The sequence below is a fragment of the Centroberyx affinis genome, unplaced genomic scaffold, assembly GCF_046629955.1.
Source record: "Centroberyx affinis isolate AG114_WGS23_722 - 3 ecotype Tasmania unplaced genomic scaffold, CSIRO-AGI_Caff_v1 ptg005600l_1, whole genome shotgun sequence".
Taxonomy (NCBI): Eukaryota; Metazoa; Chordata; class Actinopteri; order Beryciformes; family Berycidae; genus Centroberyx; species Centroberyx affinis.
The window spans coordinates 1-24928 of NW_027282817.1; the positions used below are offsets into that span (position 1 = coordinate 1).

Consider the following 24928-nt stretch of genomic DNA (forward strand, 5'->3'; position numbering starts at 1 on the left):
CCGACCCTCATTACCCTTGTGAGCTAGTGGGCACCTGGAACACATGGTACGGAGAGCAGGATCAGGCAGGTAAGAGTTTACCCTCGAGGTCCATGTCTAAACAGACACATTAGCAATAATCTTATACATTTCTTCTCAAGGATTCACATGCAAGCAATAACCTTGCTTATGAATGACACAAACCTCCACAAAACACTCCTTCTTCCAGGTTGCTGCTGCTGGGGGATTAGAATGAGTTGTGAGGATTTTGAAACTGCACACACAGTTTCATTTCTATTTTCGCTTTGAAGGACTTAGTCACAGACTAAGTTTTTTCAGTTCATTTTCAATTCATTCTTTAAGACTCTTGCAGTTGCTCTCCTACCCAGTAACACTAACAGCCACTTTCTCTGCCTTTACGTTTTAGTTAATTATAGCCATGACTGAATTGCACATTCTCTGGCTGCTGTCCATTTGTCCTTGTGGTGACATTTGTCATTCCCCAGTTGTAACCTGCCTCTAATGTTACAGAGCTGTCTTGAAATATTGGTAACCTTGATAAAGATAAGGCAAAAGGCTATATAAATAACACAAGTAATGAACTGTACACTCTGAAAATGTAGAAGATTATAATATGTACAGAGAGACGTTGTTTCATAGGAAATATGACAACCGTACTCTGTGAAAGATGGTTGTCATTTTTGGCAAGTCCTGCGAAGTTAGTTGTTTAATAGATTTAAGTTAGATTAGTTATTTCTTCAAATATGATTTATCTAGATCATGGGACCCGCAGTCTTAGTCCTGCTAAGTTAGTCTTCTTTCGTTAAAGATTATACTGCCAGAGATGTTTTGTCAAAAATAAATGTCCATCTCTTTGTCTCAGTGGGGTTTCTGTTATGGATCGGGTTTAGCTGATGTTTACTCTGTGTATTTTGGACTATATGATTAACTTTTGTCAGTGTATTAGAGGTAAACTTGCCTGATCGTGGTTGTACTGCTACGGTACATCAAGAGAGAGATGGTTTGTTTTAACGGGAAGATTTTTTTTCTCACTTTTCCCTTTTTACCAGGTAGAAATATTTTAAATGAAAACCTCGATATATAATAGTGGAAGTTCCAGGTTCAAGCCCATGTGGGAATGTTAATGATTCAGAGCTGCCAGGTGTCCGTAGTTATGTGAATGTTCACAGGTTTAGTTTTGACAAAGCAGCTTTCATGCTGATGAGGACATCAATCCAGTGACATTTTGACAGTCCTGATGTATATGAATCCATCTTGGTGTTACTCAAGTATGATCTTGAAGAACGCTCCAGGAGGTTCATATTTACTCACTCTTCTTTGTTGAGCTCCATGTTATATAACCAAGTCAGCAGACTTGCTGCAAAGTACGAAAGTACATGTTTTTATTACATTGTTGGATGGGATCATGAATAGCGTGTGTTGTCTCATCCATTTTACTAAATGCTGATATTTTTAAATGGTAGCCTGTGGTTATTTCACAACAAACTTTCTTGATTAGAATCTCTCACTTAAGTGGATATAATTTTAGTGGTCACATACTTTGTTTTAATGTTGAAATTACCTACAGAAATGGGCTAGAGTTCATGGCTGATACACTAGAATTCACCCTCAAGGCCACTGGAGATCTAGAAGGTTAAATAAACGCTAAAAATATAATTGTTGATACTCAGTGTAAGACTATCTTCCCCCCTAGGAAATGCAGACCCGCCAAGATGTATAAATGATATGAGAGAGCCACATTCATTTTCGCTCTTCTGCTCCTTGTATCCTAGTTCACCTGTGGAGATACCGGGGAGGATACCCGGCCCTCACCGAAGTCATGAACAAACTCAGGCAGAATAAGGTATGGGGTGGTCCATGTAGTGCAGCTAATTGGCAACTGGTGACCTGTGGGCCACCTTTGGCAGAGCACCCCTTAAATATGATCCTCAGACCAATTTCCCACCTATGTGTAGCAATGGGACTTGGTGCTTGAATCAGTTTAATCTGATTTTTCAACACTATTTGGTGTTTTTGGAAATTTTATTTACACAAATACAAGTGTATAAACACAGGTTACTGGAGTTTTTGTCCCATTCTTACTTAAACCGTTAGGCTCTTTGTCGGTCTAATCTGCTTCAAAGGTACAAGAGGGACATGAAGTCACAAGTTAGGGAGGTTTTTGGGTCCTAAGTCTTTAAAGATGTTTTTTTTTCACCGATTTTCATTTTCACTGTCTTTAAGAGGAAACATAACATGGTTCAGAATGAAGGTCAAGTATAATTTTTGTAATTAAATAACCATTTTACCTGCCTTAATAGAGATTATTCAGTTTGCAACTAAAATGCTTTACTCTGTCTGTTCAAAATTAAGCAGTTATTGCTCACATATCAGTAGGTTACTGAAGCAAATTCCTTTTTAATTAGTCTGAACATAACATTTTTCATATATCACATGTTTTCAGTCATGAATGGTGGTCTATGTAACATACACACTCTCACACAGAAGATGATTTAAGCCTTCCAGATCTTGTGAAGCTCTTGATAACTAAATTCATACTTATTCCCCCAAAATTGAATATATTGGATAATGCAAAATGTGATTTGTGGGTGTTGGTGTAGGATGCAAGCCCCCAAATGGACAACAGAATTTTTGTCTCCCACTACCATCAAAGTTGCCTGTCTCTTTTCTAGCTTTCTGCAGATTATCATGCCTTCTGCTGGGAACAAGTGATTTTTCAGCTGTTTAAAATTTTAATCCTCTCCAGTCCTAAAATTTCTTGATCTCAGTTGATATTCTGTAATCAGTATGGCTGACGAGTATTGGTGGGCTTACCCCAGCTTGCTGAGTAACTTGTTTCTGATGTTCCTCCTTGCTTTAGGAGTTTATGGACTACAGAAATGAGAGGGGGAAGATGCTGCTGTCCCGCAGGAACCAGCTGCTGCTGGAGTTCAGCTTCTGGAATGAGCCGGTGCCCCGTCCAGGACCCAATATCTACGAGCTCCGCTCATACCAACTCAGGGTAAACACATCTTTTTATCTCCGTCTGTGTCCTCAGGTTGCTCCTCTTTTTCCACAGTTAATTTACCTGCTTCCTCTGTTTATATGCAAGCGACCAGACTACTTATTTTCCACTTCTCTCCCTTCTTCTCATCTTTTTTTTCTCAGCCAGGGACTATGATCGAGTGGGGAAATTACTGGTAAGGCAAAATTTTCTTGTATTCATTTGTGTTTTTTGAGTAGGTCCTCAGACTTTTATTAAAATTGTGCAGTATCATACTCAAAATGACAAGCTCACAAGCTTTCTCCTGGTTATCTGGTTATAGTAGAGCTGCCATTATTTTGTACCATTTTTTAAAAATGTCCCTTACTACTATATTATTGCCTTTACAGATTGTAGAAGATGAATATGAGTGAACGGTACCTCTTGCCTACACAATCTATGCATGACTCATAAGCATGAGCGGATGAAGATCATTTTTAAAAGTCGAGCATAATTGACCAATATGCTGTTTATTTATCATATACCAAATCTAACAAACCATACAATGACTGGGAAATTAGCTGGTAATGTAATCAAATAAAAAAATGCAGGGAAGGTTAAAAAAAAAATGTGAGTGGAACATCAAGATTTGATGTTTTGAACTGATGGATTAGAATATGGGGGAAAACAGAACATGTTGCACATAATGGGATGGAAATGATTGGGTTATCAGTGAATGGCAATTTAATTTGGACTACAGTGTCCACAAAATCATGCTTGTAATTTACAACAAACACAAACCCTCAGTAACAAGCTGATATAGCTGTTTTTTGTCATGTAACTTGAGTTCCCTGTGCTCTGCAGGGCTCGCGCCATCGAGTTTCGCCAGCAGAACCATGAGGCAGTGGGAGGCTTTTTCTCACAGATTGGAAGTCTCTACATGGTTCACCACCTATGGGGTAGGTTTTATTTTTTATTTCATGTTTTAAATGTCATTGTTTTATGTTTGTTACTAGTGTGCTGTTTGTGTTTTTAAATTTTTGTGTTTTTTTTATTATCAGTGCTGCCTCTTGCCCAGGGCTGCCTTGTAATAGAGAAATTGTTTCTCAATGGGACTTCCTCGTAAAATAGAGGTTAAATAAATAAAATACACATGGTTCCTACGTTTTCACGGCCTTTCTTGGAGTATCATGGTGTTTTGAGAGTTTTGGTCCATGCAGGAAAATTTGGGGAATGGATCACTCTACAGCAAATATTTATCCAAATGTATTTATCTAATTACTTGTCACAGCTTGTTGCATCTATGGAGTTTAGACATTTTCTCAACCAAGTACCAGTGCCAACATATGAAGAACATACATTTTAGATCATGGAAATGATCTCTATGAAGTTCATGCAAAAGTCAATTTGTGAGCAAAAAGTAAATCTGTCTGTTCAATTCAAAGCAAGCAACCATATCAATTTTGTTTTCATCTCAGCTTACAAAGATCTTCAGTCAAGAGAAGACACCAGAAACGCAGCCTGGCAGCACGAAGGCTGGGATGAGGTTGTTTATTACACAGGTAAGCCGGTTGTCTTTGTTTTACTCTCTGGTCCTCCCTCTCTTTGCCTTTCTCTCTTTTTATCCACATGAAAGAACGACACAGAGATGTTTTGCTTGACTTTGACCCATTGTTCCCCCCCCCCCCCTCCACAGTTCCTCTTATTCAGCACATGGAGTCTAGAATAATGATTCCCATGAAGAGTTCACCCTTGAAGTAACCCCCCGCCAACACCCAGGGGAAACTCCAACAAACTCTCAACAACCACAGCTAACTACCACACTGATCCATAGAGAGTGTAATCAACTATCGGAGTGTGCACTGCCAGGGATTTCAGCGCAACATCAACATGTCACTTCAGTTTTTTCTGTTTTCTTCTTTCTTGATTTCTTTACTCCCCTTCTGTGTGGGCCTAGAATGTCTTATTACAGGTGATAAGGTCAAAAATATTATCACAAAGACCGTTATCTGTTACAGCAGTTACTTTTTTACTGATCCATAAATGTGCTGTGTGTAGATGAAATTATTTGACTCTTCCTCCTCTTCATCATCTCCATCATTTAAGGGTCAGATTTTAAGAAGCTTGTCTGATTTTATGATGATCTAAAAACCACTTGCACCTCTGTTTTTGGTTATTGAGATACTGTGTAGAGGATGTGAATAAATGGGCGAAAACCATCTCTTGGAAATCCTTATGGTCTTGTATAAAATTATGTCATGGATGATATTTCTTACAAATCAATTTTAGCCCTGCTGCACTAGCATTGATAAATGCTTTCAAATTCTGCCTCCAGTATCTCACAAACTAAAACACTGAGTCCGGGGCCTTTTTTGATGGACTAAGGACTCTCAGTTTGTTATAAATTGGATAAGCTTCTTAAGAAAGTTAACTGTCTGTTTCAGGTGATGGTCAGTTTTACAAAGACTAGCTTGCTGTTTACAAATTGATTGATTTTGATTCACAGAGATGATGGCTTATGCCCTTAAGGGCCACAGATGTCTGGAGATACCATATCCTTGTCTTCAGTAAAAGTATTTAATCTGGTTTCCATTCCAGAAAACATCCCCTTCCACTCACATGATTTTGATCCAACCGGCTGATTCTGGTTCATAACTGTGGTTCAGAATCAGTTGGATGGACAAGTTGAAGTTCACAAAACACACCACAGAGTGTCAGACTTGTCAGGTGTACAGAGCAGGAAGGTGGAATTTGAACTAGAGCGCAGTCCTTTCATTCTTGTCCAAGTCGACAACATCCCCACAGGATATTATGAAAATAGTATCCGGTTTTCCGGTGAAATTGTTCTGAATCTCCTGCAGGAGTCCTTTGTCAGCCTGCATCTCCTCTGTGAAACTGACCACATCTGTAGTTTGTTTTCTAACTTTGAGATCACGCTTCTGACTCTTCCAACTATGGAGAGGGGGATAAGAGGATTCTTGACAAATGTTTAAAAAACTGTTTTTGATTTTGACTTAAGCAGAACTAATCAGTATCTACAAACTGCTGTACACTGACCGGTTTGGCTCATCCCTATATCATCAGTCAGATAATTTCATGCCAACCAGGTGATTGTGTGCTATAACTGAGATGAATGTTTTTTTTAAATGGTCAGATTGTAGATATACATAGTGGGCTTATTGACCAAGGCAGAGATACGGTCAATCATTTATTTGTAAATGAAGCGGGGAATTCTATAACTATCTTGTGTTGATAAACAGGTGGACAGGAGAGGAATAATATCTCAATGTGGTAAATGTGAAATGCAGTGCTTTAATAAGATTAGTTGTACATATTAAACTTCTGATGAAAATGAAAAAGTGGGTTTTGTCTCTGGCTCTACTAAATCTCACATTTGAAATTATTGGATGATCCAGTTTACTTCATGGCTTGCAGGGTGACTATATCACACAGCTCTTGGCTAAAGATAAAGATTTGAGCCATTTCAAGCTCTTGGTGCAGCTCTTTGGATAGCTGCATCATATTGTTTATTCATCCATCCATGACAGAAAAAAATAGAACATGCACATCCAAAAAGGCTATATTACAGGTGCAGGAAGAAGTAATAAAGAGAAATTGAGTCTGCAGAGTTTGGCAAGATTTGGAAGATTTATTGCACAACATTTCAGCACCCTGGTCTTCCTTAAAATGAAAGAAAGTTTTTGAAGCAGGCCAGGGGGGCAAAAATGCAATAACTCTGACTCTATTTCTCTTTATCCATCTATCCATTGAAGAAGAGCAGCCCAGATAATCCTTCAACCCAGCAACTGCCTCCAGCTCCCCCTGGCGGCTCCCCAGGCCAGCTCCTCCCTCCCTCCCTCCTCCGCCCTGGGGCCTCCTCTCAGTTGGCTGTGCCCAATATTAAAGGGTGGAGGGGGGGCAGTGCATCCTTACCAAGTGCCTGAACCACTTCAACTGTCATTTCAGCTGCTTGTATAAGGACGGACCCAATGCCTCACAGCAGCAGCCCCAGCACCCCACACTCCTGCAGCACGTCCCACAGGACACCTTGGGGAACACGGTCACAGGCCTTTTACAAAACCAAAAAACCCCATGACCCCTTGATTATCTGAAAGAGGGAGAAAAAAAGCTGATCAGCTGATCTAAGACCAGGCTAAAATCCTTCTTGTTCCTTCTGGATCTGAGGCAGTCTCCATTCCAGCACCTTGGTATAGGCTTTCCCAGAGAAGCTGAGCAGTGTGGCCCTCAATAACTGGAACACACCCTTCTAGTCTCTTTCTTTTTGTAAAAAAAAAAAAATTGCGACTTGTCTGCCAGTACAGATGTGCTATTCCCGAAATCCACACAATATTGAAGAGATGTTTCAGGACGGATCTCATCCATCCATGGAGCGATGCCACTGCAGAGCTTTCTAACTTAGGTCAAGGAGCACTGCCTCCTGAACAGAGGATGAGTCTGTTGTGTTTCAGAGTTCCTTCCACCTTCTGATAAAGTCTCCAGCTGTGGTCATTGTTCATTCAACATCTGACAAAATATTTCCATTCCATATACTGATACATCTTACTTTACAGTCAATTTATAAGGCAGTAATTCCTGTTGTATACAAACAGCCGTCTGAGTCTTTTACCAAATAAAAAAAACAGTTTACTGAAAAAATACATTCACCTTGATATACAAAGGTAATATTTCTTTTTGAATCCTTACTACCTTATTGAAAACTGATAGGGAAAGAGCAGCACATTTTACGATGCTAGTGGTGACAGATTAACAGATGTGAGCTTTCATCAGGCAGGCTGTGGCTTCATATCTTCTCCAGCTCCCTCAGCAGTTCAGTGAAACTCGTGACGTACCACAAACAATTCTCCTTCACTTGATGCCTCACCACATTGCCCCCGAAGCCGATGAAAGCATCCTGGCAAGAAACAAAAAAAGAAAATTCAAGTGAATGGAAATTGTGGCTTGAGAAATGCATTTAGTATTCAGGAGAAGCAGATGATGCAGAAGAGGATTAGGGCCATGTGAAAAATATATTTGAGATCTGAGATTAACTGACTTTTTTCCCCTCAGAATTTTGACTGTATTCTCAGAATTCTGAGATTGAAATCAGAATTCTGACTTTAATCTCAGAATTCTAACTTTGTTCTCAAAATTCTGAGATTCTGAGTCTCAGAACTCAGATTTTTCACATGTGGCCCTAATCCACTTCTGCAAGATGGTGTGTGTATTGGTCCCAATGCTATGCAGGGTAAGTATGGTGTGTGTGTGTGTTGCATGTGTTCACTCTTACAGCCGGTGGACATGCCTCCATGTCAGTGGCTCCATCCCCAACCATAACAACTCTCTGCAAGCTGTAGGTTTTCTTAAGAAGGGCCACCACTCTTCCTTTCCCCCCTGACTCTGCAGTGAGCTGGGACTCATCGAACCCCGCGTACTCGCCTGAACACCGGGACCAAACACAACGCACCAGTCAGTCACAAACATACACACACAATCAGCACAATCTGCTCCATACAAAACAAACACGTTATTGATCGAAAAACGGCTCTTTTGATAGACTAACTTATTCTGCAGCATTTTTCTCCAAATAATAAACTCTTTTCTCCCTACTCCAAGTCTCTCATGCTCTGGCACTCTCTCTCTCCTCTGCATCTTCCAATATTGGGGCTGTCTGTAGTGTCTTTTTACTGTCTCTACTCACCGTTAAAGTAGAACTTCAGTCGGTTTGCGTAGACATGGTGAGCAGGAATGCCAAGCTGAGCTGCCACATGCTCCACAATGCAGCGGAAGCCTCCAGAAATCAGGAACACCTTCACTCCTCTCTGGTGCAGTCGGTCAACCAGCTCCCTGATGACCAGTCAGTCAGTCAATCAGTCAGTCAGTCAGTATACCAAGAGTTTATTCACATCTTTTGCAGTTAGCTACTTATGTCAAATTCCTTGTATGTGTATTTATTGTATGTACTTGGTGAGTAAATGATTGTGATTTTGATTTCTGTCAAATCTAAAAACATTTGGAAATGGAAATTGGATTTGGAAATCGATTAAAATACAAACTGTTAAAACTTGTGGGACTGGCCATAGAAAAGACACATTGCCTTCCCACATTAAAACACACTCACTTGATACCGGGGGTGAGGTGAGGCGGGTGGTCGGTGATGAGTTTGTTAACTTGCTCTCTGGAGCAGCGGATGATTGACAGTCTCTCTGAGAGTGCGGTTCTGAAGGTGACTGACCCTCCCATGGCCCGCCGAGTCCTGTGAGTTTAAAAAGATTCATACTTAACTTCAACACTGTTATAGGTGATTTGAATTTGCCTCACACAGTGGGACCAAAATGTGTTCAACAGTCAAAAGTAGACTCATCTCATTTGCATTTAAGATGCCTATGGGGCAGAAGTAAAACTGCCAGCTTTTGATTTGGGGATTTGTCCTCCATGAGAAAGCCATGGAGGCAGTTTTTATAGACTTACTATTTTTTTTATGAAAATCTATCCTGATCCCCAGAAAATCATCATGGATTTTATGCAGTCTTTTTTACATCTTTCCCTGACTGTATTAGAATATAAGAATCACATATTTAGTGGAATTTAGTGATATTCCCCTTTATGAAGCCAATTAGTCAACAAATGGAAAAAATTGAGCCTGGGCAGTCTGTATCTTTTGATATGAAATACAAATTAGATAGATTTATAGAAAAACAAAGACCAGTTTTAGCAGACTGTCCAAATATTTGTGCCTTTTGGGGAGCAGTAAGAGATCCACTTGCTTATCTGGTGAGCTTTGTTTTGCAAATTCCTGCCAGGCCATAAATTCAACAACCCCCCTTTCAATCTTTTGTTGTTATCTGGGGTGACTGTATCTCACTGAAAATAAACTGAGTGAATCTCGTTTTGCTTTTCATTTTGTTTGCTTTTTTATTTATTTTTTTGCCTCTTTTCATGTTTAAGTTTCATCACATCTTATCAATTAGGCGACCTGAGAGAAAGTGATGAAGATAGAGGGAATTCTGAAATGTGCAGGAAACCCCATGCAGGCTGATAGATGCCACAATGTGAATAGCCTCCTATAACGTTACCTACAGTATATAACAATGTTTAACTACTACATACTGCAACTACACACAACACACTAGCCTACTCCACTAGCTAAGGAATTCAATAATGTGGAAGAAAATTTAACATACATGTATTAATGTATTAACGGCTATAATATGATGGTTGTAGCTTTGGCTGCAGAAAGTAGTGAAGACCAAGGGTGGAAGTAACTAATTATTTACTCACGTTATTGTAATTGAGTAGGTTTTTTTGAACTTTTGAATATTTTTTAAAGTCAGTAATTTTACTTTTACTTAAGTACGTTTTTACTCAAGGATTATACTTAGCTACATATTTAAATCACATCCATTACAGAACACAGATTTTGTGGCTCTCCATAATAAGCTACAGGAACTGGACAGTTTTGTGGCAAATTGTGAAGCCATTCACAGTGAACGGTCAGTCAGCAAAGAATAGAAGAATAATTTGGATTTACTTTGTGCACTTTATTTTGTCCTGAAAGGTCTTTTTTTTTATCTTGTGCGCACAAGTTAATTATCTTGTGCGCACAAGATAATAACGTGTTCCCACAAGATAAATAACTTGTGCGCACAAGATAAAAAAATATATAACTTTTCGGGACTTTAGGGGCTCCGTAATTTTGTAATTTCCAATTTTTCCAAATTAAAAGACTCGAGTTTCCTCTCGTCCTTTTGGAGTTGCATGGAGTCACATTTGATATCGATCTCTTTTCTAAAAAAGTAGCCTAACTTTTATTCTGAGTCCATTTTAAGATACTTTTCACTTTTACTTAAGAAGATTTTTACACCAGCACTTTAACTTGTACTTAAGTAAAATATCAGGTACAGCACTTGTACCTGAGTAGGATATTCTACTGCTCTTTCAGTTGGTGATGACTTTACTCACATCTCCGCCACAGCATCTCCAACCCCGCAGAACCGGGCCAGCTCATCGATGCCCTCCTCTCTGATCACGGTGCTGTCCACGTCAAAACACACAGCCTGGGCATTTCGAAACAAGTCCTTGGTCGGGGCCAACGTCGTCATGATTTATAGACTCCAAAATTAGAGATAGTTTAAAGAGACAAGAGAGTCCGTGCTCACGTTGCGTCCACTGTCTACAAGCCAGCGGTGGGTACTGGCAGTGGCTTCCTGCTTTTTTCAGGATAAATGTGTCAGACCATCCGTGAAAATGCTGAACAATGCGTAGTGGTGTTGTGTGAAGGGCCAGGCACATTCCTCAAATACTGACCAAACTAGGCATATTCAAGGACGTGGCTGGATTTCATAAACACATATTGGTCAAATGTTAGTAGGCTATTAGTGATTCAATTGTGTGACACTTAAAACAAATCTCACAAAATCAATCCATTGTAAGGATTTTATGGTATGTGCATTTCTGCGTTCACACACGCTATGTACTGTGAACGCAGCCTAATATAGTTTTCCTGACTTCTCATGGGCTTTACCATTTACAGTAAATACTGTGTGAAGATTCAAAGCGCACGGGATATTATGATTGACAAACGTCTGAACCAATCAGACACTCGCATAGTAAAGATTTCGGCCAACGTGACACGTCCAATCAGCACGCCGTTTAAGGTGTGACCAATGCTGCCTTCAAGTGATGTCGGAAATCTAGACTTTACTGATTGAGCGCAAATGAACAATCCGTCAAAGTGGTGAATAATGAGAATGACTGCGTTTGATTTGCCGATATGGGCGGAGGCCGTGGTCAACTGATTGTTAATGTGATGCATTTTATTTATTTATTACATGCCATTGGTTGGTCATGGTATGTAAACAACTAGTATTCATAGTATTCTGTTACATCATCACACGGTCATCTTGGTAGGAAAATAACAGGTGATTATAATCAAATGACAGTCTCAGTCAGTGAGCTGTGTATATGGTAAAGCATTATATTGGTAGGAAATGCATGTGACATCATGGGAATACTATGAATAGCCTTGTGTTTCTATTTTTGTGTCTAATGCACATTTCACCTCTTCATTCTACCGTTATAGCACAAAGTAGCTCTTGATTTTCAAAATAAAATAACAGCCAACTAAGATGTACTTTTGTTACAGGGTCCATTTGATATCGTTTCCAGGCAAAAGCACCTGTGTCCTGCGACAAGTCGTATTTAACTCCTAAAATGGGAATGTACGAGTTTAGGCGGGGTCAGTAAACGCAGCACCAGAACACATGTTGGAGCCTTCTGGAAGCCGACACCCCTTCTCGTGAGCTTCCGAGGCCGAGCAGTCTACACTCCCGACCAGCGGCAGTTTTTCCCCCTTCGCTGGATCTAACTGCTTCGCCATGGCTGCGGTGAAAGCTCTGAACCCGAAAGCAGAGGTGGCCCGGGCCCAGGCCGCCCTGGCTGTTAACATCAGTGCCGCCCGCGGACTTCAAGATGTGCTGAAAAGTAACCTGGGACCTAAGGGAACCATGAAAATGTGAGCGTCCAGCCCCGTGCAGCATGCGCAGCAGCGGAACCTTTTGTTAAGCACGCTTGCTAAGCTAACTCGCTAGTTCGCTAACTAGCTAACATTAGCTTCTAATGAGAGTGTTTGGGCAAGCAGCATTGTAGTCATTGTTTTCGCCACCTGATTATGTGTCTGTGTAATTTAGTAAGTCGTGCATATGACGTACTTTATACTTTTATATACAAAACTATAAAGTCGTTCAGTTTAGGCCTCCCTTTGCTAACCGGATAACGGATTTTCCCGGCGCACGTTGCCCTGCCTTGTCATCGTCATGATCCGTTTTGACAATCAAGCTAATGTTAGCATGACAGCCCCAGCCGGTTAGCAGACTGTGCTAATGCTAAACTACACGACACAGAAACACTTAGTTAAATTTCGTTTCTGCCAACCTAGCCTTATTGTTTTTTCAGAGTTAGGAGCTAATGTCTTGATTTTCGTTGAACCGGAACGTTACAGGGCCGGGGAAATCTTTTTTTTTTTTTTTTTGCTGCTTAAGGAAGTTCAGCGAGATAATGCTTCATAATCTGTCTGACAAGTTACTGTGTGAGCAGACTGGGCATATTAAACAGTCACGCCTTGTCTGCCTAGTCCAGACGTCTTAAATCAGATTTGATTTACTAACTGTTGACCAGCATTGCCATGTAAACTGTATGTTGTAGCGAGCCAGCTAGCTGCCCGTCTCACTTTGCTCTCCTAACCCATCCCTGCCTGTCTCGACCCGCAGGCTTGTGTCTGGTGCGGGGGACATAAAGTTGACCAAAGACGGCAATGTCTTGTTACATGAGATGGTAAGGAAGTGTTCAACTGTGAAATGTATCTCTATTTTGTCCAACCGACTTGTCTTTATCTTACTGTTTACTGTCCAGTCATGAATAGAGGCATTAGTAGCCACACCCCTATTGTGTGGCGCTGTCATTTAATACTGTGGCGAGACTGTTCTAGCACATTCTCACATCAACATATAGGATAATAAATGGTAATTAACTTACACATGCATAACTACTGCCTAATAGACCACAAAACACAATATGTTAAAAAAAATATTATAAAATGATTATGCATATAAAATGATGATACATATCTTATGTTCTCTATCTTCACATATCTTGAACAATGAACATGCATGCATTCAAAATGCTTTTATTGCATGGATGTATTTCAATCCATGCATTTTCACATGCTGCACAGAGACACCTCAGGGTGCCATGGTCTCCTGTATGTCTGCTACAGCAAGCAGCTTGCAGCTCTGGTCTGCAAGAGTTGTTGCCTCCCCTACATGTATTCATCAGACTAGTGCAATATCACATGATTGGGGAAAATCCGGAAGAATTTGTTCTTTTATGCACCCTCAAGGGTTTTTGCTTAACCCCTGTAATGAAGATCTTACTTTTGGTGTTCCGATGCGTTTGCAAACGTTTCTCTTCTTGTTCCCTCAGCAAATTCAGCATCCCACAGCGTCGCTCATTGCTAAGGTTGCCACAGCGCAGGACGACATCACAGGTGATGGGACCACCTCCAACGTTCTCATCATTGGTGAACTCCTGAAGCAGGCCGACCTCTACGTGTCAGAGGTGAGAGGTCGAGGCCTGTCTATTAAAAACCTCTACACTCACTACTCTGTCTATTGATCTCTCCAAGGATGTGTAGCAGTACTGTCTATGTGAACGTATTTAATCCACCTGTGTCATGAGTAATTGTCTTGAAGTAGTTGATATTATTTATCTGATTTGATGTGTGGATCTCTGGAGAATGCATGTAAAGATTCAGTATTTAGAAATGAAATGGATAATTATGTTACAAAACACTGAAAATGTTGTCTTAAGAGACAACTCCTTCAACTGATGTTTGCCTTGTAGGGCCTCCATCCCAGAATCATTGCTGAGGGCTTTGAGGCGGCAAAGGAGAAGGCCTTGGCTGTCCTGGAGGAGGTTAAGGTGACACGGGAAATGGACAGAGAGACCCTCATCAACGTAGCGCGCACCTCCCTGAGAACCAAGGTCCACACAGAGCTGGCAGACTGCCTCACCGAGGTGAGAGACGAGGGAAAAATGTCGGAGCAAATGCAGGGCTTAGGGGACCGGCATCTGAACCTTGACCTAAGGAGATTAGAGAAGACAGCTAGCTGTTTAAATTTGTGTAATACTTAAACACAACAGAGCATTTTTCCAGTTGGGAACAGTGCTATTGCAGTCAGATTGATTTTCCAGTTCCTGTAGGCCTAATTTATGATTATTCTGTTGCTGATGGGTTTCATGACTGATTGTCTGCAGGCTGTAGTAGACGCTGTGCTGGCCATCACCAAACCCAATGAGCCCATCGACCTGTACATGGTGGAAATCATGGAGATGAAGCACAAGACTGACAGTGATACACAGTGAGTTTCTCATTAAGACAAAAGACTTGCAATGCAAAGTAATTCATCCCTTAATTGCATTTAATATTTGTCAAACCAAAGAAAAGTTGGCATGGCAAAGTCCCAAATAGCCTCCTAAGATCCCACGATGCCTCTTTCTCAGGCTGATCAGAGGGTTGGTGCTGGACCACGGTGCGCGACACCCAGACATGAAGAAGAGGGTGGAGGACGCTTACGTTCTGACCTGCAACGTCTCCTTGGAGTATGAAAAGACGGAGGTCAACTCTGGTTTCTTCTACAAGAGTGCTGAAGAGAGGGAGAAGCTTGTGGCCGCGGAAAGGAAGTTCATCGAGGAGCGCGTGCAGAAAATCATCGACCTGAAGAACGCCGTTTGTCCCAATGGAGAGAAGAGCTTTGTCGTCATCAACCAGAAGGTATGGTTATACAGTGAGCTGCACAATTATTTGAACATCAGCACACTTAAAGTATTGGCTCCTTTCATTTTGTTTTACTTACTGAATGTAAAATGAAACGTTGACCATGAGGTTTAAGTGCAGACTGTCAGCTTTAATATGTGGTTATTTTCAGCTATATTGGATGAAAGTCACAGAAATAAAGCCCTATGTGTTCATATTTATCATTCAGAAGTATTTGGACAGATGGTAATGTTGTAATTTCTAGTCTGTAGTCAAACATCTGTGCAGTGATGTCAAGTAGTCTGCAACCCCTAAACTTTACGAGACTATTAATGTTATTGTCAGAGTCTCTCGCCAGGCTGTTTACATTTTAATGTCTCTCTGAAGATTCATCTGTGACTATGCTTGTCTGAAAGTTACTCTGAGGCAATATAGAGTACATGATCTAGATATAATAAAACAAGTAAATTTGATTTCTGCTGCATAGCCTAAAGATTGATAGGATTATAACTTTGGTTGTTTCCCTTGAAATCTTCCCACAGACTTTAAGAGAAAAGATTCTTACCTCACGACTAATACTGTCATGGTGCAAAGTTGTAACTCTCTAGTTTGTCCCATCACATGGACAACTAAGAGACGGTGGCAGGAAAAGGGTCATAAGTTTAATAATAAACTAATTGAAACAATACAGGTTTAGGCCTGAACCCCTAATAAACAACTGGAAACCACAAGGAACACACAGGAAACCACAGGAAAACACAACTCCTATTTGCACTTCCAGAAAACCTGAAATCCAGAGAGAACCTGAAAAATGACAGCTCAATCTTAATTTTTGCTTTTACCACAGAAGTAAGCAGTATCCTCAATACATTTTCTTTTAGCAGTTTTCTATCCCCGATATAGATAGTGGAATAAACTCAGGCTCTATTTATTGTTACCACATGCTCAAATGCGTTCACCTAAGTTGTCCTTTGCACAGAGAACACCCAAGGATGCTAATGTGGCTCTCCCTGGTCTCCTATATCTGTGCCACAGTAACTCTGATCTGTACCTCTGCATTAGGAGAGCTGCCTTCTCCCCTATATGTATTCAGCGGATCAGAATAAACTTATGTTACCTATGTTAAAATTCAGGCTTGTTCAAGTACATGATGAATTGGTTCTTGAATTGATGAGCATACATGGCAGTTGTATCTCAGTTCTAATTCATTTTACACATTAATACCTTTTGCTTCTTCTCTTGGTATCCTGCAGGGTATCGACCCGTACTCCCTAGATGCTCTGGCCAAAGAAGGCATTGTAGCCCTGCGCAGGGCGAAGAGGAGGAACATGGAGAGGTAAGAAAAAAAAGTTTGCCCCGTTGCAAATATCACTTGCCTTTGTTTAGTGACAATGGGATTTTTGGGGTTGATAGGCCTTTTGTTATCAACTCTCATTCTGTGTTTGCTCAATTTTGGGAGAGTGCTCCCTGACAGCTGCTTGGGGATTGAGCAAAATCACAGCAAAAAAACTAAATTGAAGGTATGATGACTCATATGTGTCTGTGTTTCTTTGCAGGCTCACCCTCGCTTGTGGCGGCATTGCCATGAACTCGGTTGACGACCTCACTCCAGAGTGCTTGGGACATGCTGGGTTGGTTTACGAACACACACTGGTGAGTATCTGCCTGTGTTTCTCCGTCCTGTTTCATTGACAAAAAAATCTGATCGTTTGACCTCTTGTCTTGAAGTGCATGCGGTCTGCTGACACCTGTTTAGAGCCGAGGCACAGTTGTTAATCAGAATTGCCCCTAATCCTCTTTGCCCGCCCTCTTCCACAGGGAGAGGAGAAATACACGTTCATTGAGAAGTGTGGGAACCCTCGCTCAGTGACCCTGTTGGTGAAGGGACCCAACAAGCACACCCTCACACAGATCAAAGATGCTGTGAGGGACGGCCTGCGGGCGGTCAAGAATGCCATTGAAGACGGTAAGAGACTAGAGGAAGTTTTACAGTGTGTGTCGTTGGGCTTCATATCTCCCTACAAAGGCTACAATTTTTTATTTTTTTTTATGCAGTGTGTTGTAGTTAAGTGCAGCAATATTCATAATGATTCAGTTACATCATTGGTCCATTTCAACGTCCTCCAGTTGTCTTTGCGCCCTGCTTCTCCCAGGCCAGTCTAGGGTGGATCCACACAGCTGAATTCAACTGTTTTGGGAACACCAGTTCTCCACTCATTTCTAACAGCGTGTTGCCCTTTTTCCACTCCTGTTTTTGTTCTGATAACATCCCTATCACACAACTCGGAGGTTCTCAAATCCTGGTTCTCGGGACCCAGAGCTACTGGCTAGTCAATTTCATTCACTTAGTGTCCCAGGTCCCTGATTAGACAGCTAGAAGGAAAACTAGCAGGTCTCTGGGTCCCGAGAACCACTGGCATAACTAAAATAGTTTCCTATATTCTTGTATATTGGGTATAGTGTAGTTGGTCTCATTTGCACAGAGAACACCCAAGGATGCTAATGTGGCTCTCCCTGGTCTCCTATGTCTGTGCTACAGTGACTCTGATCTGTACCTCTGCATTAGGAGAGCTGCCTTCTCACCTACATGTATTCAGTGGATCAGTACAAACTCGCATCCCACCTCAAGGAGTTTTCAGCAGTGAATCTTTTTTCTCACATTGAGACGCTTCTTGCCTTTACTGAGCTGAGGCAGTCCTAAGTTGTGTACGTGTTTCTGACAGCCCTCCTGTCTCTGTGTGTCTTCAGGCAGTGTCGTGTCTGGAGCGGGAGCGTTTGAGGTGGCTGTGGCGGACGCTCTGGTGAAACACAAGCCCAAGGTGAAGGGCAGAGCCCAGCTGGGAGTCCAGGCCTTTGCAGATGCTCTCCTCGTCATCCCCAAGGTGAGGAGGCACACACAGCGGCTCACTCAGCATAATAAAGCATAAGCCAAACAATAGAAAATGCTCTGTTTAAGATTCAGCATAACTCAGTGGAAAACTACTAATGAAGATACAGTATGTTACAATTGGCCAATTCAGATGCGAGTGAAGGAGCTGTGGCCTTGAGATCAGTGCTGATAATAAGATAATTTAACTGCTAGAAGATGCTTATGAGGAACGCTGTTGTTTTCTGAGGAGTTTTTTTGACCAGGTTTCCTTTAATTTGTAATGGAGCACTTCAGTTATTTGTGCTTTGTCCTCCTGATCACAGCCCTGAATTTTAGTCTCTGGCTTTGTTACCCTCTGATCTGAAGTTCATAATTGGAAAGGAAAAATGGTTGATCTACTCATGAGAACCCCTGTTCATTTCATAATGCTCTGCTCTTGTCCCTCTGTCCCTGCTGTAGGTTCTGGCCCAGAACTCTGGCTATGACCCACAGGAGACCCTGGTGAAGCTGCAGACGGAGTATAAGGAGTCTGGTCAGCTGGTGGGAGTGGACCTCAGCACAGGTCAGACCCGCTGCACAGTCACGCTGCTTCACAAGACTGTTAGATATTTGTGTTCTTTAATCCCTATAACCCACTGTGTTCAAAATGCACTACTGGGTTATGGTGCACTTATATCGCAAGCTTGTTATTGAGTTTGATCCTTTTTTTTTCTTCTTTTTTTTCTTTGTAGGGGAACCCATGGTGGCAGCAGAGGCGGGTGTGTGGGATAACTACAGCGTCAAGAAACAGCTTCTGCATTCATGGTGAGATGAGTCATATCTGGAGAGCCAAGGACAAACAGAATATTTTAGTTATTTCCTTGATGCATTGTTTCCAATACTCACCGATCTGTCTTTCTTCGTGTCTGTCCCTGTTACTTTTCCAGCACGGTGATCGCCAGCAACATCCTGCTGGTAGATGAGATCATGCGAGCTGGAATGTCGTCTCTCAAAGGTTAAAGGTCAACCGTAGAAGCTGCGGCCGTTCTCATACGCACAGCGATAGTTGTTTACCTGAAGGTTCAGTCAACGCGCTCCCCGCTCTCGGCACGCTGAAGCACCCCAGTCAGATGGACGGCCCACTGTCAACATCACGGCATCCATCACAGTGTGTGTCAGAAATCATTGTTATGTTTTTTCATGGGTTTTTCATGGATTTGTCAACGCCTCCCTCCAAAATGATTGGTCTATTTATGAGATTTTGTTAAAAGCACTGACCTCTGCCACTCAGTTTTGTTTCTACCCATTAAAAGTTTTCTTGGCTCTTGAAGTGAGTTTTGGTGTTTGTTTGTTTTTTTTGTTTTTTTTGAAGGATGAGTGTATGGTGTGAACAGCATTATAGTTGGTTAAAAAGAAAAACAGGATTTGCATGTTATGATGTTGGACAGGTTTGTCAGTGTTGCAAACATAACCAAACTTCAAAAGATTAGAAAACGGAGAATTAACATGCTAATTTCTGATGTCATCAAGCAACACTTTCTGCAGCAGCTCCACTGACGTTGTGACTGAGACTAATTTTGTGGACTCAAAATTGACTTTATTTAAACTAGAAAAGGAATCCATTTTCCCAGTAAAAGTGCTATCACAGCGTCCATGAAGTCAAGTCTCACATTCACTGTCAATGGAACAGCTGCCATTGAAAATCCAGCTTTATACCATTACAGATTAGAATCTTGGTTCTCTATTTCAAGCTATGGGGTGGACTTATTCATATACACAAATCTTGGCTAACCCATTCAAAATAATGGTACATGCAGTTGAATTTCATACATAAACTCACAAACCAACTGGCCTTTTAACAGAAACGGCCTAATGAATGTTGTAATAAAAATGTGTATGCATGTTACATTTTTTTTGCCCTCATATTTCAAATTATTAAAAATCCCTTGACTAGTTCTAGATTACTTGATAATACATTTCATCTTGTAATGTTGCCATGTTCCTTATTAAAGCAATAGATCATCTTGTCGTCTCTACAGGATTCGCTCAGCACTCTACATTAAAGTGCAATAGTAGTCAGTAATTGAACCAGGTGTTGAGCATAGACCTACCCACCCCTGATCATAACTGATACCAATCAGGCTAACAAAGGTGGCATATATGGAAGTTGTATCCACATCATAGCCAACTGAAGTTAACACTTGCTCTAGGTATAGTATGTACCACAGGTTGTCTGAGCAGCCAGCAGGAGGCATACAGGAACAAATTTACTATGGGAAAATGTTGGTACTGACACCAGTCTTCAGCTCTGACAAAATATTACATTGGACTTGATTGAGTTTTGGCCTGAAATGTTTGTGAAATGGTGATTGCCCAAATATAGATTTTGCATAGGATACTATAGTGTGTGTAGTGTCAGTTGTGGTAGGCTACTGGTAATCCGCTCTGCTGTGATGTCTGCAGTTGGACGTGTATTATCTACATTTCTTGCCGTTTTGAACCAAACAACTCTCCTCCAAAGGACTGAACAAATGGTGAAATGCAGAAAGGAGTTTAATATCTGTTACGTTGCTATCTAATAACTGTCTACAGCAAGTTGTACATCCCTTGACACCAGCATCCTTTGTTATTTTCAGGACATGGGCTGAGAAAAGATAATGAACAGTGACCTATTTTCTTTTTCTTCACGTTTGAAACAAGGAGGTTTAAGGTTCCCTCTTTGTTGAGGAGCTCAGGTTTAGTCTGTTTCAACATGCTGAACCTTCCTTTATTGTGATGAGACCTTTTGGATGGTCTCCAGCCAGTATCAAAGGAGTTTGGGCTGAGGGCCAATTTGATACCAGCTCAGAAACAGGTAGGGGCAGCTTGCTGTTCTTCTAGTCCCTGCATGGCAACACAGAATGAATGTTTTCTCCATATTTAGAGAACTCTTTTGGCTTGATGGGTGATTTTTACCAAACATCCCACCAGTTACATCTATGCAGGGTGAGACTAGTGTTTGTCCTCTCAGATGCTCAGTGAAGACTTGTATTCCTGTATCTGTATATTTATGGATCACAAATGTCTCTCCTTGCAAATGTGTTTCTGTTAAGGTGGGTGGTTCTCTATAGGCTACTTGTTTTCCTCTCTATACAACAACCATTATAGGAAGGTAATACATGATCTTTAATAAGTAATAGGTTTGTCTGACTTTGGCATTTTGGCAAAAATAAAAACAATTCTTCACACTCTTTTTATTTTACTCTCTCCATCTAGACAAATATTGTCTGCTGTTTGATTGCACATTCTCCATCTTGTTCGTCTGACAAGGAAGTTTCATTAATTGACCTTGTTTCTCATTTTCAACTGTCTTACAATTTAGGGAAGATTTTGGTGATTCACTAAGCACTATGGCACGTTTCTGTTTGATTCTATAGTAGACTACAGCATCATGTGGTATAGAGTGTTAAAAATTTGCGTTGCCGTTCTTCATTGCAAGCTAGAAAAATGAAAACAACGCTCACTGCAATCAAGTTTTTTTTTTTTTAGTTGACGCGGAACGTTTGTTCACACGGAATCTTTCTACCGTTGGTCCCGTTTCCCGTCCTACCGTGAAGATTGTCCGACCGAGAAACGACAAAAGATGGAATCAAAGTTGGAGAGAGCTAGCTTTAGTTAACTTTTAAACATTTACGTGTATATTTAAGGTTGTCATGTCAAATTAGTGTTCGGTTTAATTTACTAGTCAGCGATGTATGTCAAAGCCGCTTTGTGGATGTCTGCTGTGTCTCTAATGGCACTAGTGGCAGGTAAATACAAATCACACAACCAGACCGGCCGTTTCTTAACATGTTGACTAGCTTTGTTCACCTACTGCAATACAAAGTATGCCATTGAATGAACATCATATAGAAATGGTGGCCATCAGTGACAGTCTGACACCATTTTTCTGTCCCTCAGCAGCTGAAGAGGAGATGGTGAAGGTACCAGGAGGAAAGATGACCATGGGAACAAACGCAGCAGATGGCAGAGATGGAGAATCCCCGACCAAGGAAGTGAAAGTTGGACCCTTCAGAATAGACAAGTACCCTGTCACAAATGCTGATTTCAGGTGAAGAAGCTTAACCTGTGATTAGGTCAGTAGATTGTCAGTTATAAATTTAAACTCATTGACTGATCTGTTGGTGTCTGTCATCCACCGCAGAGACTTTGTGAGAGCGCAGAAGTACAAAACTGAAGCCGAGACGTTTGGCTGGAGTTTTGTGTTTCAGGATTTTGTGTCAGAAGAGCTGAAGAGCAAAGTTACGGAGAGGATCGAGGTATCAGAGTTGTTGAATCCACTTTTATTCAGAACATTTGGCTGTTTTGCTACACATACACTATTACAATACACTTGTCATGGATTATATGGTTAGCGGTGGTCTTCCATAAGAGTAGCTGGTGAATGACGGTTTCTATGTTTTACTCTTGACTCATTTTCTCATCTTTCCCAACCAGTCTGCTCCTTGGTGGCTGCCTATAGAAAGGGTGTTTTGGAGACAGGTGAGGTCAATTGTTTTGCATCCATAGTCCATTTTCAGTCATACACATACCTGTGAAAGTAAAAAAAACTCTGTAATGATGCTTATCTCCTCATGTTAAAAGGTTAGAAACATTGTGTGCTGTTTGGACACGGATGATTTTTCAATTTTTTTTGGAGTGTCCTGGATCCTTTTTTCCTGTATTTCCTGTAGGGATGGGATGATACGCTTATCTCACAATTCAATACGCGATATGGGGTTCGCAATTCAATACAACCAAGATACGATTTAATAGATGACAACAAAGTCTGACTGTGCAGATTTGTTTATTTTTGAGCCACAAATCTTTCTAGAAATGGGATTGGCTTGCTAGAATGTAAACAACAATTTAAAAATGTCATTACAAAGTGTAAATAATATAATTTTGATGGAGTTCTTGTGAAATTGTGATGGACAAACCGTCTCATATGTGATTACTACAGCAGAATAAAATGTAGCTAATATCACAATTCATTTTTCTGCCCCACGATACACATTGTCACATTTTCGTGTCATTTTATATTGAATTTTGATATATTGTCCCATCCCTAATTTTCTGTGTATCTTCTGCTGCCATTGGCTTCCTTTGCCCCTCTGTTGTCCAGCCTGCAGGACCCGGTTCAGGCATTCGGGAGCGCCTGGACTTCCCGGTGGTTCAAGTGAGTTGGAGTGATGCCCAGGCCTTTTGCAGCTGGAGGGGGAAGAGGCTGCCGACTGAGGAGGAGTGGGAGTGGGCGGCACGCGGGGGGCTGCAGGGTACACAGTTTATACACTGAAACCATACACTATAGTGTACTGCCATTCTAATACAGAGTTGTGTAACTTTTTGGACAATCCGTCTCATGCATGCAATTTGATTTAAGACTTAAAAAGTCCTTCATCCTGTCACCATCACCTTCATGTACTCACACAATCTCCCCTTCATGGCTGAAGTTCATTTAATAGGGTCGGTCAGTAATTGTATGTACCTTGATGCATCTGTTTTATTTCATGGAGGGAGCAGCTCATCCTCATTTTTTGTAAACTTGGTGAATGTCTTTGTTTATCCTGAAATATGAGTAGTGCCTTTTCTGCTACAAGCAGGAAGTCTTTTTATGGAAGTCAAAGAAGAAAGACGGGAAACTACTATTTCTCAGCGCCATGTTCACTAACAGACATGCAATAGACTCAGGATGAGATGCGGTAATTTCTTTGTTTTCTCTCCTCCCATCCCTCTCTTGTGTCTTGTGTTCCAGGCAGGACGTATCCCTGGGGTAACAAGTTCCAGGCGAACCGAACCAACCTGTGGCAGGTCAGCCTACTAAAATAATGCATACTGGAGGTGCAAAGCATGTTTTCCTCCTAACATGCTTTGATATGATATTTTCCTGTATGTTTTAGGGATTGTTTCCAGATGGAGACACTGCAGAAGATGGCTACCATGGCGTCTCCCCTGTCACAGCCTTTCCTCCTCAGAACAGTTATGGTAAATTTCCATCAAACTGTCCTCACTTCCAAGTTATTTGGCCACTTTTGATGCTGTTCAAAGTCACATGAAGTGCAGCCCAAGCAGTTCAAGTATATGAAAACCAGGCATAGCACCTAGTCTTCAAGCATCCAAAACCACCCTAGTATTATTATTTTCACAATGTTGGACAGTTCAATCAGTATTTGTGAACATGACCAACAACCAAGACTCTAAATCTCAAGAAACAGACATTACAGATTAGAGTCTGGACTTTCTGTTTCCAGCTTTAAGAATTATTCATGCTCTCATATCTCGATTGACCTTTTCCTAGGTCGTAGCAAAACCACATGTGAAATCTGATATAGGCTGGATCCTCACTGTGCATTCTTTTAATATCACAATTAAAGTCAATTCTTCGTACAGGACTGTATGACATGATGGGAAACGCATGGGAATGGACAGCCACACCGTTTCCTGGAGCAAATAAAATGTACGTGCTGCGTGGTGCGTCTTGGATCGACACTGTGGACGGATCGGCCAATCACAAGGCACGACTCACTACCAGGCGAGTTATTAGATGCACTGTATTTTCACAGTTTGAGCATCCAGAGAAACTGCACAATAGTCCTGACTAATGGTTATGTTTGTGTGTCATGTAGGATGGGTAACACTCCTGACTCCGCCTCCGATAACCTGGGATTCAGGTGCGCTGCCAGCGATGGACAGAAACAAGGGAAGAAAAAAGAGAAAACAGAACTGTAGAAACAAGATAACAAAAAAGTGAGTGAATGAAGATGATGTTCATTTGAGCTGATGCTGAAGA

General features: G+C 41.2%; 4 protein-coding genes and 2 non-coding genes across 8 annotated transcripts; 5 read left to right on the forward strand and 1 right to left on the reverse strand.

The window, feature by feature from the left end:
- The first annotated feature begins 8 nt into the window (after positions 1-8).
- LOC139667530 (protein NipSnap homolog 2) lies at positions 9-6312 on the forward strand. The gene is made up of 7 exons (XM_071547012.1): positions 9-69; positions 1773-1843; positions 2861-3001; positions 3148-3179; positions 3827-3921; positions 4441-4524; positions 4659-6312. Exons 2-7 carry the CDS (start codon positions 1820-1822, stop codon positions 4721-4723), a joined length of 441 nt encoding a protein of 146 aa, XP_071403113.1. The 5' UTR covers positions 9-69; positions 1773-1819; the 3' UTR covers positions 4724-6312.
- Positions 6313-7750: 1438 nt separating this feature from the next.
- Positions 7751-11061, reverse strand: LOC139667535 (phosphoserine phosphatase-like). Its single transcript, XM_071547019.1, has 5 exons — positions 10922-11061; positions 9081-9215; positions 8661-8806; positions 8250-8398; positions 7751-7874 (listed from the first exon to the last, which is right to left on the reverse strand). Exons 1-5 carry the CDS (start codon positions 11059-11061, stop codon positions 7764-7766), a joined length of 681 nt encoding a protein of 226 aa, XP_071403120.1. The 3' UTR covers positions 7751-7763.
- Positions 11062-12263: 1202 nt separating this feature from the next.
- On the forward strand, positions 12264-19450 carry cct6a (chaperonin containing TCP1, subunit 6A (zeta 1)). Of its 2 annotated transcripts, XM_071547014.1 has the most exons (13): positions 12264-12473; positions 13228-13291; positions 13940-14074; positions 14360-14533; positions 14774-14877; positions 15020-15290; positions 16526-16608; positions 16829-16925; positions 17091-17238; positions 18021-18154; positions 18601-18703; positions 18873-18945; positions 19068-19450. In XM_071547014.1, the coding sequence occupies exons 1-13, from the start codon at positions 12337-12339 to the stop codon at positions 19138-19140; spliced, it is 1596 nt and encodes a 531-aa protein (XP_071403115.1). In that variant the 5' UTR covers positions 12264-12336; the 3' UTR covers positions 19141-19450. The 2 variants fall into 2 exon arrangements, with proteins under 2 accessions (XP_071403115.1, XP_071403116.1); XM_071547015.1 differs by lacking the exon at positions 13940-14074.
- On the forward strand, positions 16244-16380 carry LOC139667536 (small nucleolar RNA SNORA22). Its single transcript, XR_011696939.1, has one exon. It is a non-coding gene; the product is annotated as a small nucleolar RNA SNORA22 (small nucleolar RNA).
- Positions 17748-17884, forward strand: LOC139667537 (small nucleolar RNA SNORA22). The gene has a single exon (XR_011696940.1). It is a non-coding gene; the product is annotated as a small nucleolar RNA SNORA22 (small nucleolar RNA).
- A 2281-nt stretch (positions 19451-21731) lies between the features above and the next one.
- Positions 21732-24928, forward strand: LOC139667533 (inactive C-alpha-formylglycine-generating enzyme 2-like). 2 transcript variants are annotated; one of them, XM_071547016.1, is made up of 9 exons: positions 21732-21908; positions 22060-22210; positions 22304-22418; positions 22597-22641; positions 23264-23414; positions 23894-23949; positions 24039-24123; positions 24529-24670; positions 24765-24928. In XM_071547016.1, exons 1-9 carry the CDS (start codon positions 21851-21853, stop codon positions 24865-24867), a joined length of 906 nt encoding a protein of 301 aa, XP_071403117.1. In that variant the 5' UTR covers positions 21732-21850; the 3' UTR covers positions 24868-24928. The 2 variants fall into 2 exon arrangements, with proteins under 2 accessions (XP_071403117.1, XP_071403118.1); XM_071547017.1 differs by having other exon boundaries at positions 22063-22210.

Excerpts from the sequence above, each read along its gene's own strand:
- LOC139667533 (XM_071547016.1), top strand. The coding sequence starts at position 21,851 with ATGTATGTCAAAGCCGCTTTGTGGATGTCTGCTGTGTCTCTAATGGCA. Across the intron at positions 22,642-23,263 it reads AAAGGGTGTTTTGGAGACAG|CCTGCAGGACCCGGTTCAGG; the intron begins GTGAGGTCAATT and ends TCTGTTGTCCAG. Across the intron at positions 24,124-24,528 it reads TCCTCCTCAGAACAGTTATG|GACTGTATGACATGATGGGA; the intron begins GTAAATTTCCAT and ends TTCTTCGTACAG.
- LOC139667535 (XM_071547019.1), bottom strand. The coding sequence starts at position 11,061 with ATGACGACGTTGGCCCCGACCAAGGACTTGTTTCGAAATGCCCAGGCT. Across the intron at positions 8,807-9,080 it reads CACCTCACCCCCGGTATCAA|GGAGCTGGTTGACCGACTGC; the intron begins GTGAGTGTGTTT and ends ACTGGTCATCAG. Across the intron at positions 8,399-8,660 it reads ACTGAAGTTCTACTTTAACG|GCGAGTACGCGGGGTTCGAT; the intron begins GTGAGTAGAGAC and ends CCCGGTGTTCAG.
- LOC139667530 (XM_071547012.1), top strand. The coding sequence starts at position 1,820 with ATGAACAAACTCAGGCAGAATAAG. Across the intron at positions 3,002-3,147 it reads TCCGCTCATACCAACTCAGG|CCAGGGACTATGATCGAGTG; the intron begins GTAAACACATCT and ends TTTTTTTCTCAG. Across the intron at positions 4,525-4,658 it reads TGAGGTTGTTTATTACACAG|TTCCTCTTATTCAGCACATG; the intron begins GTAAGCCGGTTG and ends CCCCCTCCACAG.
- cct6a (XM_071547014.1), top strand. The coding sequence starts at position 12,337 with ATGGCTGCGGTGAAAGCTCTGAACCCGAAAGCAGAGGTGGCCCGGGCC. Across the intron at positions 15,291-16,525 it reads TTGTCGTCATCAACCAGAAG|GGTATCGACCCGTACTCCCT; the intron begins GTATGGTTATAC and ends GGTATCCTGCAG. Across the intron at positions 18,155-18,600 it reads CTCTCCTCGTCATCCCCAAG|GTTCTGGCCCAGAACTCTGG; the intron begins GTGAGGAGGCAC and ends TCCCTGCTGTAG.